The 20,882-nt window shown below is 35.7% G+C and overlaps 1 protein-coding gene across 5 annotated transcripts in view; it reads left to right on the top strand.

Moving 5' to 3' along the window:
• Positions 1-20,882, top strand: part of GRM8 (glutamate metabotropic receptor 8) — a 332,411-nt gene that overhangs the window by 310,197 nt on the left and 1,332 nt on the right. For 4 of the 5 annotated variants that reach the window (XM_064656189.1, XM_064656185.1, XM_064656188.1 and 1 more), the window contains one exon: positions 16,247-16,493. In XM_064656189.1, the coding sequence (XP_064512259.1) occupies positions 16,247-16,493 (247 nt within the window). Of the gene's footprint in view, positions 1-16,246; positions 16,549-20,882 lie in introns of all 5 variants that reach the window. The other variant, XM_064656186.1, reaches the window with a different exon arrangement.

The raw sequence follows: 20,882 nt of genomic DNA, 5'->3' as shown, positions 1-20,882 counted from the left end.
GAGAAAAGCTGTGAGTAATATGGATAAGAAAAGGGGATTAATGCAAAATATCCGCATTTGTGAAGCAAAATATAGCATCATAATATCAAATAATAAAAAAAAGGCTTGTGTATGTATGAGCAATAGAAAAATTTCTTGTGAAGAGAACAATTGTATACCACCTCTTTCTTCAACAGTATGGTGCAAGAGTGCAAGAACTCATTACTTGAGGGCAAATGCCCCATGAAAACTTTTGCTTAGCATTTAAGCATGCCTTGGAAATATCCAAGGAGTGAAAGACAGAGGCTGCCAGTGATTAGAGTGATCAGCACTGGCAAAGGAAGTTTGAGAATGGTGGCAGAAATAGCAACTAATTGGTAATAAAATGGCAAGAGAAAGGATCTGCAAAATTTGTTAAATATTGTATCTGATTTAGATTTCACTGTTCTTTTTCACCTTTGAAAGGTAGAAACACAGCTAATATAAACTCTAGAGTTCATATTTACAGTCAAAAAATGACAAAAAAAAGCTGTTTCAGGAGTGGGGGGAGAGGCTGTGGGAAAGGAAGGGAAATTATTTTTCATCTTTTAAGTGTTCCCATACTTCTTGTCTCTTATTATGTCTCTCATTCTAAAGTACTCTTAGCTTTCACCTGAACAGTCTCAAGTCATTAATAATGATTTCATTCATTGCTCCTGTTGGCAAAAATTAGGCCATCCAGTCAGAGAAGACAGTGAAGGCAGGATACTGTGTCGGTGATGTAGGCAACCTGTCAGATAATAACAATCTAAAAATGCTTTCAGAGATAAAGGCAAAAGAGGTTACAAAGGTAGGACACCGGGAAACAAAGTAAGTGTCCTGAGCTAAGGGTTTATTCTAAAAGGCTCAGCAGGGAGATGGTGGCTAGGATCCCTTTTGGCTATTAGGATGTTTGCGTAGCTGGTAAATAACAGGGCTTTCCTTTTCATAGATATTTTATCATGCACTATGTATTATTTTACTTCTTAGTGAAGCTCAATAGATGGAATATGATGGGTTTATTGGTGTGTTACACCAGTAATATATTTTAGTTAGAATTGTTGTGGGTCATCTGTTACTTCCATCCAAAATATTGTACTGTTATAGTCTGTCACAAACACAATTTACAAAAACCACTACAGTATAAAAACAATGGTATATTAAATTTGACTGTTCTTATTCCAGGCCAGATTATTTATACAGTTATAAAGCAAAACAATTAATAAAATAACAACATGCATCTTACTGCACCATGTTTATTCTTTGTTTGCTGGTCATCCGGATTTCCAAAAGTGTGAAAAAACAATCTCCTTCATTTTGGAAAATTAATATTGTAGATGTCTGAAATACAGGCTAGATTTACCAACCACTGACAAAATAACAGCAACAGCTACTTGGTTCTCCAGGTTTATAGGAATGATGGAAGGAAATAAAATAAAATCTGTCAGGCTAACACAGGGATTTGTGAGGTTATGCCAGGCAGAATAAAGTATAGAGAACATATGCATATAAAAAATACTTGGAGTTTACATATGACCAGGCCTAGTTATCTTATTTCCACCAGAAATAAATTTACAAATAAATAAATAAACAAATAAATAAAAGCAAGCTTAGCATTCTGTTTCAGCCAACTTTTATGTAAAATTGGAGTTTCTACACTGACAGTTAAAGAAGAGAGGAACAAGCTGTAGTGTGAACTACACCTTATTACCCCTCCACTGCAGAATAAATCTGTGACTAGTCCCATGTAGGAAAATCTTCACATAAAGACTGTGGAGTTTCTGATCAAACAGCTAGAAGAAACATTTCCAGTGAACTGTTTGTTTCTAATCAAATCAAACAGAAGTCCTTAAGGGTACTTTTTTAACCTTCCAGTACACTTTAGTAAATTAAATACCTTATAGAGAGAAGTCATTTTCAGTTGCCATTTTGATCATTAAGAGTAGCATTCTTAGACCATATCTACAAAGACTTGCCAAAAAATCTGGAGAGAAGAAAATAAAATAAACCAACCCACACTCACATACCAAACCCGACTAACATAGTTACACTGGCAAAATCCCAATATGTAGCTATGCCAAAAGAGGAAAGCTAATGTTAGTTTTGCATCTGTTGTTCAGTGAAGTGATGTAACTGTGCTGGCAGGAGAGCATCTCTTCTTGGCTTACATTGAGGGACTTTGACAACACAGCCCCAGCAGACTGGCTACTTGCAGAGGCTTTTTAATTTAGACAAGCATTAAATTTTGCATTGAAAATGGGTGATCTGGTAAGATAAATCATTTAAATTGGAATAGTCAAAGAAATCAGTTAGGCAACCAACAAAGTTGGCTTTCTTGTCTGGCCACCATTTTGCAGGCTGCAGGCTGTAGTCCAGACTATTGAATCATGTTCACTGAAAGCGAAGCAAATAGGTCATCTCATTAGTTTAAAAGAACAAGGAGTGTTGGTTCCGGTATTTAGATGCATTGGAACCATAACTAACAGATCTTTTTTTTACTGACAGAAAATCAGTATTTACTAGCTAGCAATTGTGTGGTCATGTTCCATTTGGCATGCAAATGTTCTTTGTCATTTTGTTATACGACAGATATTGATTATAGTTTAAAAGCAGAAAATACAGAAGTGCCTTTTAAAATTTATTTTAAAGAAGATGAAGGAAAACTGCCTTTCAGTTCTTTCACCTAATTGAGTTGGTTTTCCTCCAGAGGTGGAGCATCCTATTAAATCATTACAGCAGCTATGCAACAACAATCTGGATATATGGGAATATAAACCAAAGGGATGTTCTATTTAAAACATTGGCAACATCTTAAAATATACAATCTGTTGAATTCTGGTTTGGCTTTGAGGACTGGATGCATGGTACTGAAGAAAAGGCTTTATTTTATATTAATAAGTAACATTTATAAAATGCCTTGAGGACTGGAACTCTTAATTTGTGTAAAATAGTTGAGTAAAATATGCCATAAAAATGCAGATTATTAATTGAACTGATGGTAATCCCACATATTTTGCACATATTTCACCATATTTTATCATCTCACTTTGAATACTAATTTGTTATTGGTATCATCGTTATTTAGGTTATTTAAATATCCATAATGTGTAAATTGGAGCACACTGAATCAAATTAAAGCAAGTTAAAATATGGTTGCTGTCTCAGTCTTCTTTATTTGTTCAAGAAGACAGAATAAGGAAGGTCAAAATGTCAAGCGTATACCGCGGAGACAAAGGAAGAAAAGTAGTAATAAAATCATTAGGTAGTTCAGTAACACTACTCAACTTTTTATTACAGATAATTCAGCAACACATCTTAATTATTACTACTACTACTACTACAGGACTTGTGAGGGAATACCTCCTAATTATAACTAATATTATTATATGGTTTGTGGTGACACCTTTTGTTTCCCCATTTTCATATAAGTAACAAGGTAGTATTCAATTTTAAGAACAATTTTAAAAGCTGAAAAAATTCAGATATATATGCAGGACAATTTGTCTTATTTTGGCCCCTGAGAAAACCATGGAGCAAGCCCTCTTGGAAGATGCTTCTGGGCACATGAAGGAGAAGAATGTTACTGGAAACAGTCAACATACCTGACCAACCTGATTGCTTTCTTTAATGAGACATCTTCTTTTATGGATGAGGGGAGAGCTGGGAATGTTACTTTTAGCAAGACTTTTGACACTGTGTCCTGCAATATTTTGGTTCCTAAGTTTAGGATGTTATAATCTCAGTGGGTGTACAATGAAATAGGTAGGAGTAAGTTTAGATGATGGTGATCAGAGGATCATGGGTCTATATCATGTTCTACTTGGAGACAAAAGGAGGTCTGTTCTGGGACCTATCCCGTTTAGCATCTTTACCAATGACCAAATATTATATGGTACAAAATTGGGGTATAATTGTTGACAGCCTTGCTAAACAAAAGAGCTGTCATACAGAGACACCTAGATAGGATGGAGGATTGAGCCAATAGGAACTACATAAAATTTAACAAGACAAATGCAAAATTTGGCACCTGGAAAGGTAGAGACCATGCAATGGTACAGAGTGAAAATTGACTGGCTGGGGAGAAACTCTGTGGAAGAGGCCACAGAGGCCTCGCAGACATCAAACTGAGCATGAGTTAAGAGAGCCATGGTCGCCAACAGAGCCATCAGCCTCCTGGGCTCTATTAACAGAAGCAGATAGACAGATTGAGGGAAAGGATTGTCTCTTTCTACCTAGCTCTCATTAGGTGACATCTGAAATACTGACTTCCCTGTACAAAACACACCCCAACAACCTAGAGCAAGTTCATTACAAGACCACCATGACGGTTGGTGGCTGGAGCACTTGCTCTATGAGGAGAGACTGAAGAAACTGGGATCAATCAGCCTAGAGCAGAGACAGCTTTGGACAGACTGAGAAGCAGCCCCCAGTTGTCACTGAGAGAATCGAATCAGGGTCTTCATGGTGGGTGTGGTAGGAGAGTAGGAAACCCTGGGCATAAATCAAAATAAAAGTAATTTGTTTGAATAAAAGGAAAAATGTTTTTCCCTCTGAAGGCAGTCGAGTTCAACAGGTTGCCCAGAGAGGCTGTGCAGTCTCTCTTTATCTTTGGGCATTTGAAAGACTTAACTGGATAAAAACCTGAGTCAACAGTTCTGACTTCAGAGCTGACCCTGCTTTGAGGAAAATGTGGGAGTAGAGACCCGAGGTCCCTTCTACCCTAAACTAACTGTATTATAAATGAAACAGTCTTTTTGGAAAGAATGTAGTCAAATTATTCAATTGAACTGAGTTAGATTTTTGTATGTTTTATTTGGATTTACAGATTGAGGAAAAACAGTTCTTGATCTGGTACAAGAAACCTTTCACACTGAGAAATCATGAGGGACTCATCACACAAGGGATGAGCCATTTCCCTCTCAGCAGTAACGCTGACACCATTGTATAATGCAGTAGATCAAAGAGCATTGCAGCTGTTAAAAAGTTAAGAGATGATTTTGCATCGACTTGTCATGGTTGAGGCCAACATGACAATTTGACAAGTTTAGAGTTCAAATTTGAACAGTAGGAAACTGAAATCTCTTGGTAGCTATGCCTCACATTCTGCTTGAATCTAGGTCTGTTCTGTCCTTGTAGACAATATCTTTTCATGTTGACAACAAATCTCTCCTAGTCTTGTGGCAGATGATAACAATGACTATATAGGAAGCATTGCAGCTTTCTAAAGGGAAACTGTCTTCTCTATAGAGAGAAGACCATAGTGAGAGTAGATGGATGGGTAAACGTCCCAGTATGACAGACGCACCTTGTATGATTAGCTGCATTTGGGAGAGTAATATAAAAGTTTGGGTAACTCATATTTCCCCTGGGGTACTACAGCCAAGGCATACTAAAGTCAGCTCTGAATCTCTTCGAATTTATACACATCTACTGCTGCATACCTTATACACATAAGTTCCTATCTCCTGGCATTGCTCCAGAAAGGTTAAAATGTTAAGGTTTATTTCAGGATTAAAATTCTTGACAGTTAGGAATGACAGAGGGAAAGCAAATGTTGGATGTTGACATCAGAGATACTCTAATGCTGAATCTAGTAAAGAATGCAGTATTACCTATTGTAATAGATAATTGACATTGTAGCTGGTGAGGGTGCAAATGGATAAATAATTGTCAATAATAAAATATAAAAATTGTGGAAGGACTACACTGTATTCACTGTATTATTATCCAGGATAAACTAACTGAAACCTCATCAGAGAAAGTTCAGTTAAATGTAAAAAAAAAACAAAACCAAAAAAAAAAAAAAAGGCAGATTCAAATCATCCTGAACACAAAAACAGCAAAAAGAAGATGAATGGTAGAAAAATGATTTGCATGGATGGGGCAGGGGGGCAGAGGCAGGTGTGTATGTCTTCACTTCTCTATCAGATGGACCTCTAAGATCATACTGCACATTTCTGTGGGAGTAAGCAGAATCGTGCCTTGCCTTGAGAATCCTCCAGGTAGACAAGAAATTTAAAGATTATCAGAGCAGCACAGAATATATCATGTTGATCATGCAACATAGAGTCTTTCAAAAGTCTTACTTGAAAAGACTTATTTTGAAAAGTCCTATTTTGAAAGGTTTTTGCAGAGGACATTGAAAAATACTGTGGGCTAATTGCAGCACAGAATGTATTTTGTTTAGCACGCAACATACTTTCTGCAATGAAGCTGGGAACGTGGTGCCTGCTTCTAAAATCCCATTCAGGTTAGCAGGTTTCTTCCTGCTGCAAAGTGAGGCAGGGAATTCACAATGGTCTTCTTCAGGGAACGAATCTAACAGAAACTCTATACTGGAGAAATGTCACAATAAATTACAGAACAAAAAAATCAGAGCAATGCCAAGGCAACTAAACACACATGTGAGACCTTTGGAGATCAGTAGCAAAAGGGAGGAAATGTTCAGATTTTTAAGTCTAAGTTTGGCCCTACTACTGCAGTTTAGTTAATTTATTTTTGTTAAAATACCAGAGAAAAAAATAATGAAAAATATTTTCAATAGTATAAGTTTTGATTAATTCACCACTTGGACTAATTCAGTGTAGATTCACTGAAACCAAGGAATCAGTGGATTCATCTGGCTGCCATTAAATTTATTCTGACATAAGGAATGGACACGGCAAACATTTCTAGAAAAGACTAGCACTTGAGTACAGCCATTGTAAGATTTCTGTTCACAAATTGTAATTGAAATGCTTGCTAAGGGTTGCAGGGACATGTTTGAGTGTTTGTTTTTCTTTCTGTCATTCCATTTTAGCTGCTTCCTTGCTCATTACATTGTTCCCATTAGCATAATGTATTGATTGTGTTTGCACAGCTTTTCCTGCCAAAGGCTGCCCTGCAGTTGTACAGCCATTGGGGTAACCAGCTGTTACTTATTTAAGCCTCCATCATTTTGTATGACAGAGTAACTTAATTATGCCCTGCTTGAAGATGCTAAATAAAATTATCTTCTGAACATGTGTACTTCACTTAATATTTGTCTCTATCAGGTACTTAAACTCTGACACTCAAGCTATGTGCACTAAATAAATAAACACATTTTAAAACTAAACCTAGTAGTAAGTTAATTATTACAGAGTTAGAAGTTGTTTTACAGTATTTTTAGGGCACACTTATCTCTTTACCTCAGGTATAATACATATTTTAAAGACTTCAGAAAAAAAGAAACTAAAATGCAGTTAGTAGCATAATAAAACAGGAATTAAAGTTAACCTTTTTTATGTTTTATGATTATAGGAAATAGATCTTTAGTCAGTATTGGGAATTTTAAAAAGACAGGCCTGCAATAGTCTTTGTACTTCAAAACTGGACAAGAAAAAATTGCTTTCTCAGCAATATATTCTAGTTATAAGAATGTGTTAGTCAACATCAATGGTCTCTCTGTGGAATAGAAAAATATTTAGTTTTTATTTTAATCCTGGGATATGAATTAAATTCAGGCCATACTTTTTTTTTTTTTCCCCAGAAGCATCTTTTCTTAGTTCACTATAGGCAGTTCTTTCTTTCTCTTTTTCATTACTAGACAATTATGCATATGAAAGCAACAATTTCAGGGTTGCCAACTGGGTCCTTAAGTTTTAAGCATTCCAAAATGCACCTCCCATATTTTCAAATGGATTGTAATTGAAAATGTTTGAACCTACCTTAATTTATTTTAAATAGTTGTCCACCTGCCACATTTGCTAGTTGATTTAGCCTTAGGGTAAATACAATCTGCATTCAAAGTAAATAGCTGAAGACTGAATTAATAACAAACAAGTTATATAATTTAAATTCTGCTAAAAATGATACAAGTGCAAAAATAAAATTATTCTCTAAATAGTGCAGCATCTTATCTCGATGCATAAGTCTAAGTTGTGAAAATCAGAATGAATTTGATGAAAGAGAGTTTTAATTTTCTAAGTATTTGAAAGTAATATGACAGTGATTTGAAGGCTTTTTGGAAATCTTATGATAAAGGAATAGTTTTTATCAGATAGAATTGGAAGTAAGGTTTTGCAGAGTATCCAGCTGCCACTCAATAAATATAGGGGGTGATTTTTTTACTAGGAAAAGTCTACAGACTTTGTATTGACGTGTCAATGTGGGCATTTGGGATATATTTTGGTTTATATCCTGAGCTTTTGTTGGTTGTGATAACAGCTGTCCAGCAGTTGGGAGACTACTGCCTAAGTTGTTTCAGTTTAACTTGGTGAACTGTACATGGTAAAGATCTAACAAACCTCTGAAACCACTCAGTAATAAAGTAACTTGGACTTAATTGCAATCAATAAGCAGTTAATGGGTGGACATAGACTGACTGTAGATGAGAATTCATTTTTAAAAAAGAGCAAATAACACACAGTGCTAAAAAATGTGTAAATATAACCTCAGCCAGATCCAAGACTAAGGAAGATGGAACACCAGACATCAACAATAAGCACTTTCTCCTGGTGAAGGATCTTGGGATACTGACAACATAACTTTCCTTTTGATTAGCTTGGTTGATTAGAGCTTGGTGCTAATAACACCAAGGTTGTGAATTTGATACTTGTATGGGCCATTCACTTAACAGTTGGACTTGATGATCCTTGTGAGTTCCTTCCAGCTCAGAGTATTCTGTGAAATCCTATTTATCTTGTGTGGGGGCTGAATTTGTTGGCCTTAGGAACCAGAGGAGTAGGGAGAGGGTGTGTATCACTGGAGAAAAGGGATTAATTCTCAAAAGTTTATACGTATTCAGATTTAGTTACATTAATAATGAGTTTTCCTGTAATGATTAAATAATCTGAAAAGCTGGTATAATTGTAACTGGATTAATAATAAGATTTGCTATGGTTTTGAGTAGGCTATTAAGATATTAATTAGATAAACAATAAATTCTTTGCTTGGCATTTTGTCAATAAGAAAGTCTTAAGTGCAACATAATATACCATAAAAATCCTGCTTCTATGTTATGTTGAAGATTCAATTAATATATAAGTAGGAATTACTATTAAACAATCTCCTTTCTCAGTTTTTCCATATAGCAAACTTTTCCCAATATGTTCATTGACTATTTTTACTTGTATTTGAGGATGGCTTAGATTAACTTTACAAATCGTGAGTGCTAAATTTCTACTTGAACTTTTGGAACTCAGTACTACTGAATATCAGGACTGACACATACACTACAACAGATATAGTAGAGATTGATCTTCGGTCAATTACTGACTACTGTGGCTCTATTTATAGTAAGTTAATGAGAAGTGTGATTCACATGGACTTTAAAAACCATAAAACTGCAATAAATTGTGTGCTGTAGTATATTTAAGCTATAAGACAGTGTGATATTTAGCCTATCTTATGAGAAGAAAAAAGAATCAATTTATGTACTGATATTTTAAATTACTTTAAAGATCTACTAGGCAGTGCACAGGATGGGCAACAGTAAAGAAACAGACTTCAGTTTATTAGTAGTTTATTATAAAATATTGTAATAAATGTTGTAGATGAACTAAATATGAACATTTCTTTCCCTTCAAAAATTCTGCTGATTCCCAATGAGCAGAATGTTTAATAATGCAACACTTCTTTGTCTTATCTTCTCCAGCTTTTGTCACAGAACAGCATAATTTCTGGTGCCAATGTTCTGCGATGTTATCTGGAAAATCACAGATTATGCCTATAGGTGTCACACATGAACAGAAATCTTTTTAAAATTTAGCAGTTACAGAAGAACTAAAGCATCTGAAACTGGCATGCTGAAACAAGCAAAGGGAAGAGAAGAGAAAAAAACCTTTAAAATTGAAACAGGCAAAAAAATTATTTTTTTTGTTTTAATTTTATGGTAAGAGGTGACATTTGCCAATAGAAATGACAATTGGCATTATTGTCTGTCATGTTGAGAAAATACCATGTGGCTGTGAACCATAGAATCATACAAATATTTGGATTGAAAGGCACCTTTAAAAATCATCTTGTTCCAACCCCCTGCTATGGGCAGAGACACCTTCCACTGGATCAGGTTGATAAGGGCCCCATCCAACCTGGCCTTGAACACTTACAGGCATGGGATATCCACAACTTCTCTGGGCAATCTGTTCCAGTGTCTCACCCTCATTGTAAAAGATTTTTTCCTTATGTCTAACCTAAATCTACCCTCTTTCAGGATAAAACTGTTGCCCCTTTTCCTGTCACTACAGGCCTTGGTAAAAAGTCTCTTCTCTGTCTCTCTTATAACCCCCCTTTATATGTTGAAAGGCCACAACAAGATGCCTTCCCTCTACAGCACAGGGAGGAGGGCTATGAATGCTTTCCGTGTTTTCCTGAGAAAAGACTCATGTTTTCCTGAGAAAAGACTCATGTTTTCTCCACCACAAACAAAGAGGGACCATTTTGCTGTCTTGCCCAATCTGAGGGATGCCTGTAGATAGATGATATTTTATGATGTATCATTTATTTCCTGGCTATAAATGGTCTGTTAAAGGCTTCTAACAGCTCCGAGTGAAGGCAAAAAAGCTATCGAGGAAAAAAGCTTGCTGCAGGTCTGGCCTTATAAAATCAAACGAGCTGAAGGAGCTGAGAAGATTCATATAAGAGACATAAAAAATTTGGTAATACGAATAAAGGAAAAATTAAATCATAATTCAATCTTCTTCTCTGTTACTAGCAGTGTGGGACGTGTTCAAGAGTGCCTGTCTCTGTATATCTGTCTCAGCAGGATGGTTCAGACTCCAGTGTTTGATACCAAGGCTATTGCTATAGCCTGTGGAGAAAGATGCTTCTAAAGGGAAAATTGTATAGAATTAGCCAATGAGAATCATTAGACCAGCTGCGTCTTTTTAAACATCCATTTCTTTTTGGACTGCAAGTAGCCGAATTGACTCTACACTAGGCACACTCATAGCTTGAGATGCACTGAGTTCCCTCTGGTTTAGCACTTCACTAACTGCTGGACTTGTTCATATGTGTTACAACTACTAGAAGTTAAGAGAGCTTGCACAAAAGTGATGCAAATTTAAAATTTACTCAAGGGGTCATACTCAAGGGGTTTACTCAAGTAGCCATATCTCCCACCTTTCCAGGATATACTATCAAAACAGATTAGGGAAGAAAATGGTTGAGAGGTACTCTCTATTTGACCTATTGAAACTGAGCAGAAAAGAAAAATAAATAGGATGAAAAAATTAGCAGTTCTGGAGAGAGCCTGGATATAGTCTTACGTGTGAAAATAGGGGAGGACTTAAACCAAGGAAGCAATCTGGACAAAGTTGTAACATTACCACTATTTTTGTTTTCCTCTAGTGAAAGGGGTTGCTTTGTCATGAACTTTGCCTCAGCAAGCACCAGACTGATGGGATAATACTGAGAAGCTGGGGAAATTTTGTTTCCAAGCAGTGAAGCCTAGCTAAGACATAGTCATTCAGCTATCTGCACTGGGACAATTTGGTGCACGCACCTGCTTTGATGAATAGAAATTTTTCAGGTTACCAGGAGGGCAATTTGGTTTCAAATTGAAGAACACATGAGAGTATCTGTGCTTCAATAAAATAGCATCTTTCAGTGCCACAATATTTCCTATGTAACATTTTAAGTTTCTAAGTAGAAAGAATGAGATGCATAGTCCTAGAATCTATGGCAGAAGATAGAAAATCCCTAAATAACCACACAGTAATTTCTATTTTAGCTGTTGAGGCTATATTACCAAGCTTTTGGGATCTTTCTGATGAGGAAAGGGTCCAGGTCATTTGTGAGATAGAAAGATCATATGTCTAAGTGGGGATCTAAATCTTTTACATGAGAGACAGCCTATTGTGAGGAATTCTTTGTCAATTGGGCAGGTTAAAATCTATACATAAAAAATCCTATATGGATTCTGAAGTGGGTTGGGTTGGGGGATGGAGACAGGAAGATATTTAGGCGTCAAGTTTTTCCCATAGTATAAAATGTTTTTTTTTCTTTTGCTACCAATATTTTAGTTTTCTGACTTATATCTTCTGACTGTCAAGAACAAGGAGAATAGATATAGCAGTCTTTGTTACATCTGTGAAAGGCGTTATTGGACAAAAAGTTTGTAGTTCAGAAGGGATTTTAGTGTGAGGAGAGCTGAAATTCATTTCAGTGTAACTATGAATCATTTTGAGAAAGGAACCTTTATTCTCTTGAAACTTCGAGTGAGCTACCACTGTGAGACACATGAAAAATTATTCAGACCTCATATCTTATTAAACTGAACTACTTTTGTTGCTCCTTGATTTTTAGAGCAGCTAATTCTGTAAAAGTTACAGGTAGTTATGTTCCCAGAATAATAAAAGTACCCAGAATGCACAGCCATAAAACATCACTGTCCTCTAGTCAGGGATAAAACAAGGGAAGAGTCAGACAAAAGTCAAACCAAGTATTTGGTAGGTATCCTGTTTGCTAGACTTGTGCTTCATCAGGCTGCAAGAATGGGGATTCCAAAGACAGAAGGATTAAATGCAGGAGATGTTCCTGTCCTATAAATAGACTCTTAACTTGCAAATAACCATTTAAAAAAGAAGTAGGGCTTGTTGTGATAGGACAAGGGGTAATGGTTTCAAACTAAAAGAGGGTAGATTCAGACTAGATTCAAGGATTTTTTTATGATGAACATGGTGAAGCCCTGGAAGAGTTTACCCAGAAAGTTGGTAGATGCCCCATGCTTGGAAACCTTCAAGATCAGGTTGGAAGGGGCTCTGAGCAACCTGATCTAGCTGGAGATGTCCCTACTCACTGCAGGGGGACTGAACTAGATGACCTTTAAAGGTTCGCATCCAACCCAAACTATGCTATGATTACATTAGGAAAAGAAATCAGACTATCATTGACAACTCAGTCAGTCTCCAAGTAGCAATTCATTAGCATATGAAGTCAGACTAATGTACACACTCCACACAATGTGTACATGTGTTCAAAGCCTTCCTCTCAAGGCCTAGCAAGTTTCTTGAAACCCTTCTTTCTCATTGGCTTCATTAAAGGGTAAGTAGTATGGGTGATCCATGAACAACAGGATCCCTAAAACTGAAGCCCTCCAAAGACTATATTCACCATTTGAAAACTGTCCCGTCCAAAAACTCCCAGCTCACTCTGTTTTAAATGTTTCAATAATTATAGCAGCTGGTTCAAAAACACAGGAATCATTAGAAATAAACCCCACTGCAGAAGAACTGTAATGGGCAACATGAAAGTAACATTTTTTAAAATAAGCTGTTGTGCTGATCATCAATTAAATCCAAAGAAAATAGATGTAATGACATACCTCATGCGAAATATTTTCACTAAGTATATTGAAATCCATGGGCTCTTATTATTTCCATGCACGTATAATTAGATTTAGAGTTGTTTCACTTCTGAAGCTTAATCGAATGCAAATGTCTAAGCAGACATTGACATAATAAGAGAAGCCTCTTCAGTATTTCACAGAATCACAGAATATGCTGAATTCGAAGAGACCCACAAGAATCATCAAGTCCAACCCTTAGCCCCATACCGGACCATCCACAAGAGTCACACTATGTGACTGAGAGAATCGTTCAAGTCTCCTTGAAATCTGTCAGACTTGGTACTGTGACCACTTCCCCAGGGAGCCTCTTCCAGTGCCCAACTACACTCTGGGTGAAGAACCTTTTTCTAATATCTAAAAAACTTCTGTCACTGATCACCACAGAGAAGAGATCAGTGTCTACCCCTCCTCATCCCCTCTTGAGGAAGTTGTAACTGCAATGAGATCTCCCCTCAGTCTCCTCTCCTCCAGGCTGAGCAAAACAAGTGACCTCAGCCACTCCTCATACAGCTTCCCCCCAAGACCCTTCACCATCTTCATTGCCCTCCTTTGGACACTCTCAAATAGCTTAATATTTTCTTTATATTACAGTGACCAAAATTACATCTTGGCACTCTGGGACCTCTTATTGCAAAAAAGGTCACTGAGATCTACTATAATGCATAGATTTGTTGTTAATATGGCTATTAAATAATGTACGTATTTTACCTGTAACATTCAGAGGTTCTTTATCCTTTCTATCATCTCACCTTATACTAAACCATGACAGAAGACAAGCGTTACAGCTTGGGTACTTGATAAGGAATAAAAAAATACATGTTTAAAGGCCAGTTTTTGTTACAGAATCCATGGGTGAGGCTTAGCTGGCCATTTAACTACCATGACATGGTTTTTAAAAATGGTAAGACTTCAAAAAGGACTTTTTTATGTTTAATGGAATTTTCATATGCAATATGGTTTTTTAAAGGTATTACTTGCATTGATTTCAGTTTTGAAAATCCCATTAGGAAATTTATGCGTCTTTAGGAACCAAAATACTTTTGCTTTTTTGCACCAGTTAATGCAATACTTAACCCTAAAAGCCACTACTGTACCAGTTTGATTGGAGATTTGGTTCAGAGGGAAATTAATGCATTGGTGGTGCTGTCTGCATGTGAACATGCATCTACACAGAGATCCTTCCACAGAAGTCCGAAAAAACTTGCTTGTTTATGTGACCGCGTAAGGTTTTCATTAGAAATGTTCATACACAATATAGCTCAAGGTCTGCTTTCAGGCACACCACTGTCATTTTGGAGATTGAAGGGAATAGAACTATTTCACTGGTGTGAGAAAAGATTATATTGCATTCATTTCCTCAAGTATTTTCTTGATGTATTATTGAAATGAAAGAATATGTTGCTCCTACAACTTTCCTCAGCACAATAGAAAGACAATGCTAATTGTCTTTTCAGTCTGGTGCTGTCCCTGAAAGTGGGTTCAGCTTCTTACAGATTTTGAAGAACTGTTAGTCTTTTCTTAAAGAGTAGATTGGTCAATCCCTCCTTTTATGGTACTATTTGGCAGTTTTCTATACAAATATACAGTTACTTTATAAAGTGTTCAGAGTCTATGCTTTTTTTCTTACCTGACTTTGCTTTAAGTGGGAGAGCACAGTTTATTTTGATCTCTAAGGAGGAAGTATCTAATGGAAAAACTTTGTAGGCTGAAAGACATTAAAAATTATCAACTATAATAGTGACTGCAAAACAGTTTATTATATCTCTACTTTTCTGCCAAGGGCCAAGTCACCCAAGGGCACTTCATAAAAACTGATGATCTGAAGCTGACGTTGCAGACAGACTTACCACCTTATCTCCAGGTTAATGTGATGGTATTGGCCAGTGCTTAAAATCATGCCTGGTAACAATATCAGTGAATCATCTGACAAGGTATTGAGCAGGTTTTACTTCAGTATCTTTCTCAGTATAACAATGATTACTGAGAGATTTCTTACCTAACACAGAACTGTAAAGTAAAATTCTTTTTTCATAATATAGCTAATAAAATATAATTTCCTAAGACAAAATAAATGTTGAGCAGAATTAGTATTTATAATATACTATATTTCTTCAAATAGAAACTTCTCTCTGCTGTTCTTATGGAGTGATCATTGTCATCTTCTTTTATGAGATTATGGAAGACTAGAGTTACCTTCTTTTTGTAGGTGATAATGAACAGTAAATAGATTTGCTCAAAGATGCCAGATTTTTCCTTTGTATGTATAGGGAGTTGAGATCCTCTGTGATGTAATTTCATGGTTCCTCAATTTTCTGATTTTGACTATGACATATTAAGAAGTTTATTGTGTGCCAACAGAGCACTGTGATTAGAATTCAAAAGTAGGGGGGAAATGTTAAAAACAAACAAACAAACAAAACCCAAACAAACCTAAGAATATTCAAGCATCACAATGAAGAAATTAATATTTTTTCTGAGTTTGAAACTCAAAGAATATATCAAAGATTTTGTTAGATTCTGCATTATGCTGCTGTCAGTTGAGCCATACTGCATACACTGTTGAATCACCACATGACATATTGGTGTAGAGGCTTCTGTGTGTTAAAGTAGGTGATACACAGCTAACCCTATTGTCCCTCCTCTTTTCTTGTCCAGACATACTCTTTCTTTTCTAAAGCTCTGTTTGCTTCAGCATCTTGGTTACTTTTATGAGAATGAAGTTTCAGGAATATTATGTTGTTTCTATCACCTACTCTTAAGGTTATAAAACCAACATGAAACAGCCATACTCAGCTACAATTAAAAGCAACCAAAGCCAAGAGTCCTTCTGATGTATGTTCCCTTTCCACATATTACTTTTAAGATAATTACTTTGTTTTCCTTCTTTTATTAAATCAACATAACAATGATTTTTATGTTGTTGTTTCTTTCCTTTCCCAGATGTACATCCAGACAACTACACTTACTATCTCCATGAGTTTAAGTGCTTCTGTGTCTCTGGGCATGCTCTACATGCCCAAGGTTTATATTATCATTTTTCATCCAGAGCAGAATGTTCAAAAACGGAAGCGGAGCTTCAAGGCTGTTGTGACAGCTGCTACAATGCAAAGCAAACTGACCCAAAAAGGAAATGACAGACCAAATGGCGAGGTCAAGACTGAACTGTGTGAAAGTCTTGAAACCAACAGTAAGTCATCTGTAGACTTTCCCATGGTCAAAAGTGGCAGCACATCATAATAGATGTACGTTCACAAGAATGCACTTTCTTTTAATAATAAACTTTATTATTTTTGTTGCTTGTTCTGCATGAATCCAGAGATGTGTCAGAATTCATGTACTGCTAAATACAGGAATGTCTAGAGCTGTTTCAAAGAATTTGATTTTCAAGGAGGCTAGTAAAGAAATAAAAAAGCACAAGCAGATTTTGAAAAGCCACATCTTTCAAAAATAATTTGTTTTAGCTAGTGCTAATTTGATGTGTTGTGCATTGCTGTGCCAGTTGTGATATGTCCTGACAGTTCATGAGGTGTATTTATGGTCATCATTGTATATTCAAAACTCAAAGGCTGTTGAAAAACTGTATAATGGAAACAGTTAACATTGCTTTTGTTTTGCAGTTAGATATGGAAGTGAAAATAATGCTTTTTACCTTTCCACTCAACTCAAATTTGTTGACTTGTTCATTTATCATGACTCATGACTAACACTTCCCAGAATAATGCTTCCCATCCAGGTTTTTGTTGTGGTCTTACTCATCTTGGTACAAAATGGTGATAATTCATATAAAACTTAATCATTACATGTTCTGATATGTCAGTTTGTAACGGCAAAAAATTCTTTCCCATGTCAGGAAAGTTCTTGAATCTTGCTACACCTCTAAGTTGCTCTAGAATAGAAGAAAACAGAGTTTATAGCTACCATTCTACCATGTGACATACCATCTTATAAATTGGACTTCATAATAACAATAATAATCAAATATGAGCAGAGCCATTAACTTTACCCCCAGTGTTTAGCAATGTAGAATTGTTTTCTATTTAGCAGTTAGGGATCACATGGGATGGACAACAGCTGTTACAGTTAAATTTTTCAGTCATTTTACATATTTTAGATATGACATGGTTTATTTTTAGTTTTTATTACTTTGTGATGGTGTTGACAGATGATTAAATAGTACTATTGTGGTTGAGCACATTAAGACAAAGCAGTACCAAATTTTCAGAAAAATATTATACTTATTTATGAAAATTGAAACCCCTAACTAAATTCAATCAGAGTTTTTCAGATTGAAGGCTTTATAATAATCTGTAAGTTTACCATACTATAGTTGCTGGTGCATGGAGGATACTGAGAACAAACTATTTCACTTGAAAAACTCATGACCCTTCAAAATGCTTAAAACTTCTAGAGTGAGCTATGGGTTTATACAGATTCAGATTGTGACATATAACAAAGGACAAAAAAAAAAAGAGGCAGAGAAATTCCTTGTGGATCAAATAAGAGTGTAGGAATATGAAGAACTCAATAATTTTGCAAATCTTCAAGAAGGCACCAAAAGAAAACTTTTGCTGAGTATGCAAAATTGTAAACTTCTGAGGAAAGGACAAAGGAGGGTTTTCACAGTAGGGTGAGAAAGAGTATTAATAAGAAAGTCTTGGGTATCTGATGTTTATCTACTGTACCTAATTAAGAAATGCTCTTTCTGATATTCCTTAAACTATGATTGTGCATAATTCATAGCAACAGCTGCTATTGGAAACAAGTCTGCTTCTCCAGTAGTGCGTGTATGCAGGGTAATGCTTATTTACTGTGCTCTAAACATGATTTTAACAGTAACAGATCTATATAATCCCAAACTCACTAGGAGTGTATCCTGACTAGGCTTTTATCCAGGCATCATAATGTTTCATAGGCAAAAATTCAGAGTCAAGTCATTTGCACTCCAGAGAGCTCTCCCTATGTAATTGAGCTCTAGACCTCAAGGTGGGTTTCTTTCTTCTGCAAAATAGTTAGCAAAACTTTTGGAAGTTCCTGTGAATTACTAGTGCACAGTGCCACATAAGTCTTTTTCACTAGGCCAATAGGAACAACTTCTCAACATAGCAAAATTTTTTCTTTCGCTGACTCCATGTGAGATAGATCTTTCTTTGCAGTGATAGTATATGAGGCTGATTGCAAAATATCAGTCTACTCCTAGAATACCAGAAGTGGGTAGTGTTTCCCACCATTTACCAAGAACAAGTTCTGGTAATGATAGCAACACCATAACTAGGCGAGAAATAGGGTGAGACAGTCAGATAATTCCTTTTTCTTCCCATCCAGAGACAACTCTATCTAGTCTGTCCTGTTCCATGTAACACACTTTATTCTATGTTGTCCCCACATAAATACATTCATGGTTTTGTTTTGTTAGTTTTTGTTTGCTTGGTTTGGTGGTGGGGTTTTTTTTGTTGTTGTTGGTTTTTTTTTTTTTTTGCTTTAATTTTTTTGGTTTTGTTTTTTTTTTTTTTTTGGTTTGGTTTGGTTTGGGTTGGGTTGGGTTTTTTTGCAGAAATACATTCATAGTGGAAAACAAATTGGTTCTGGGAAACAGGATGAAAAAAAACATCCAGATGCAGTTACAGAAGGCATAGCAATGACAAGTGCTTTAAATGCATATAGGTCAGATCAGAATAATCATTCTGAATTGTTTTAGATCTTATTTTATTTTATTTTATTTTATTTTATTTTATTTTTTATTTTTGTCTTGTTCCAACATCAAAGTAGTAACTGGAGCTATAAAAGGCTGTTAATTCCCAGAAATATTTTGAGCCAAGTCCGTTACTTTTTCTGGCCATCTATGCTGCCAAATGTGTTTTGTGTTGTTACTGTGAAATGCTAACAGTCTTCAAGAGCAGGACACCAGCTGCTGAAGCTTTCAGATCCCCAAACAGGAACTCTAGGCTTATTCAACTGAACTATAAAGATATGTGCAATGTTTATCAAGTGAAAAAAAAAACAAACATTGTTTGGAGATGAGATTAGATTTAATATATTTCAAACTACTATCTACACTAACTTCCTGTGCTGTCATTTTTTAAAGTAGAAACACTCAGAGCTCAAAAGGATATTTTTTTCTTGATCAATTCTAGACTAATTATATTAAAACTATTTAATTCTAAGATATACAACAAAATTACAAAAATTTAACAAGTTACTCTATATCAGATGAGGTGTAGCAACTACCATATTTTTGTATTTTGAGCTTCTTGCAAATGTCCTCAGTAATTCAGCTTACTGAGATGTGATAAATCTGATTATGTTACATTGCTGTAGGCTAAACACACGCACATGTAAAGTTATCGCAGAACTCAGCTCATACAAGATAATATGGTAAGCTAGCTTAACCTGATCGTGTATCTCGGCCTATTTTCAGGGAAAGGGAAAAAAATAAGCTCTGATTATTTTGTTCTTTTGTTCCCAAGTGTGCAGAGTTTGCAGATGTGCATTTATTTGTTATTTCTTAGCTGGGAACAAAATCCTTTTATGCTTTAAAAACTTGGTGCCATTTCAGCAGTCCTGCTCTATTTTCAGTGGGAACTTAATGGGCAAAAGGAAAAATAGAATCCTCAGAAATCCAGCTGTGGGAGCATGGGAGAGTTCAGATGGGATCAGTACATCCCATCTGAAAGATCTGGAAGATGTAAATGAGGTTATATTTGCTTCAAGTGTCCCAATACATGCAAATAAAGCTATTTCATATTGGTGCTCAGCTACTATGATCAATTATGTGAATGACTTCCTTCACGTGCCAAAAGTAATCCTTTCATGAACTAGCTTTTCCAGACACAAAGTACTAGAGCTACCTGTGCAAATGAAAATAAGAAATATTACATTTTGAAGCTTTCTTTTGATTATTCATTCTTATATATACCTTCTTAGGGAACAAAGTTTATAGTGATATGTTAATTATAATGGTTCTGCTGTGTCTTAAAAAATTATACATGCAGTATTAAAATCAAATTTCTCAGAAAACCAAAGAAAATTTAGTTATTTATACTAACCACTATTATTTTGCGTCAATTTTAATGATCCTTTATTTAGTTTAATCTTTGATGCAGAAGTGAGAAACTGTCATCACTTAGTTTCTGTAATCTATTCTTCACATATCATGAGATTGTTGGGCTGAATTTAGGAGTTAGCAAGAAGATTGCTTTTCCTATCTATCTCAGCAGTTGTCACCAGATCCTATACAGAAAACAAGAAATTGAAGGAAGGAAGGAAAGTATCGGAATAGAATTTTTGAATTTATAGATGAGGAAAGTTTTTTACCATCAAATTATTTTCATCTTGCAAGCTGAATTCTTCAGTATCATAAGCAGAACATGTCTGTACCAGATGGAATATAAAACATATTTAAAAAGCCAAATTCTTCTTTATGCAGTCTAACACAGACCTTATTATAGAGACAAAAAAGAGACTCAGTCCCCCAGCAGTCTGATTTTCCGTGTACTCAACTGATATAAAATTAGAGAATTAACTCTAAGAAAGGCCTAATGCCACCACTTTCATCCTCCCATTGCTACATTAACCTTGA

Source organism: Pseudopipra pipra, chromosome 5 (assembly GCF_036250125.1).
Source record: "Pseudopipra pipra isolate bDixPip1 chromosome 5, bDixPip1.hap1, whole genome shotgun sequence".
NCBI classification, from domain to species: Eukaryota; Metazoa; Chordata; class Aves; order Passeriformes; family Pipridae; genus Pseudopipra; species Pseudopipra pipra.
This window is presented reverse-complemented; position numbering and strand designations above follow the sequence as displayed.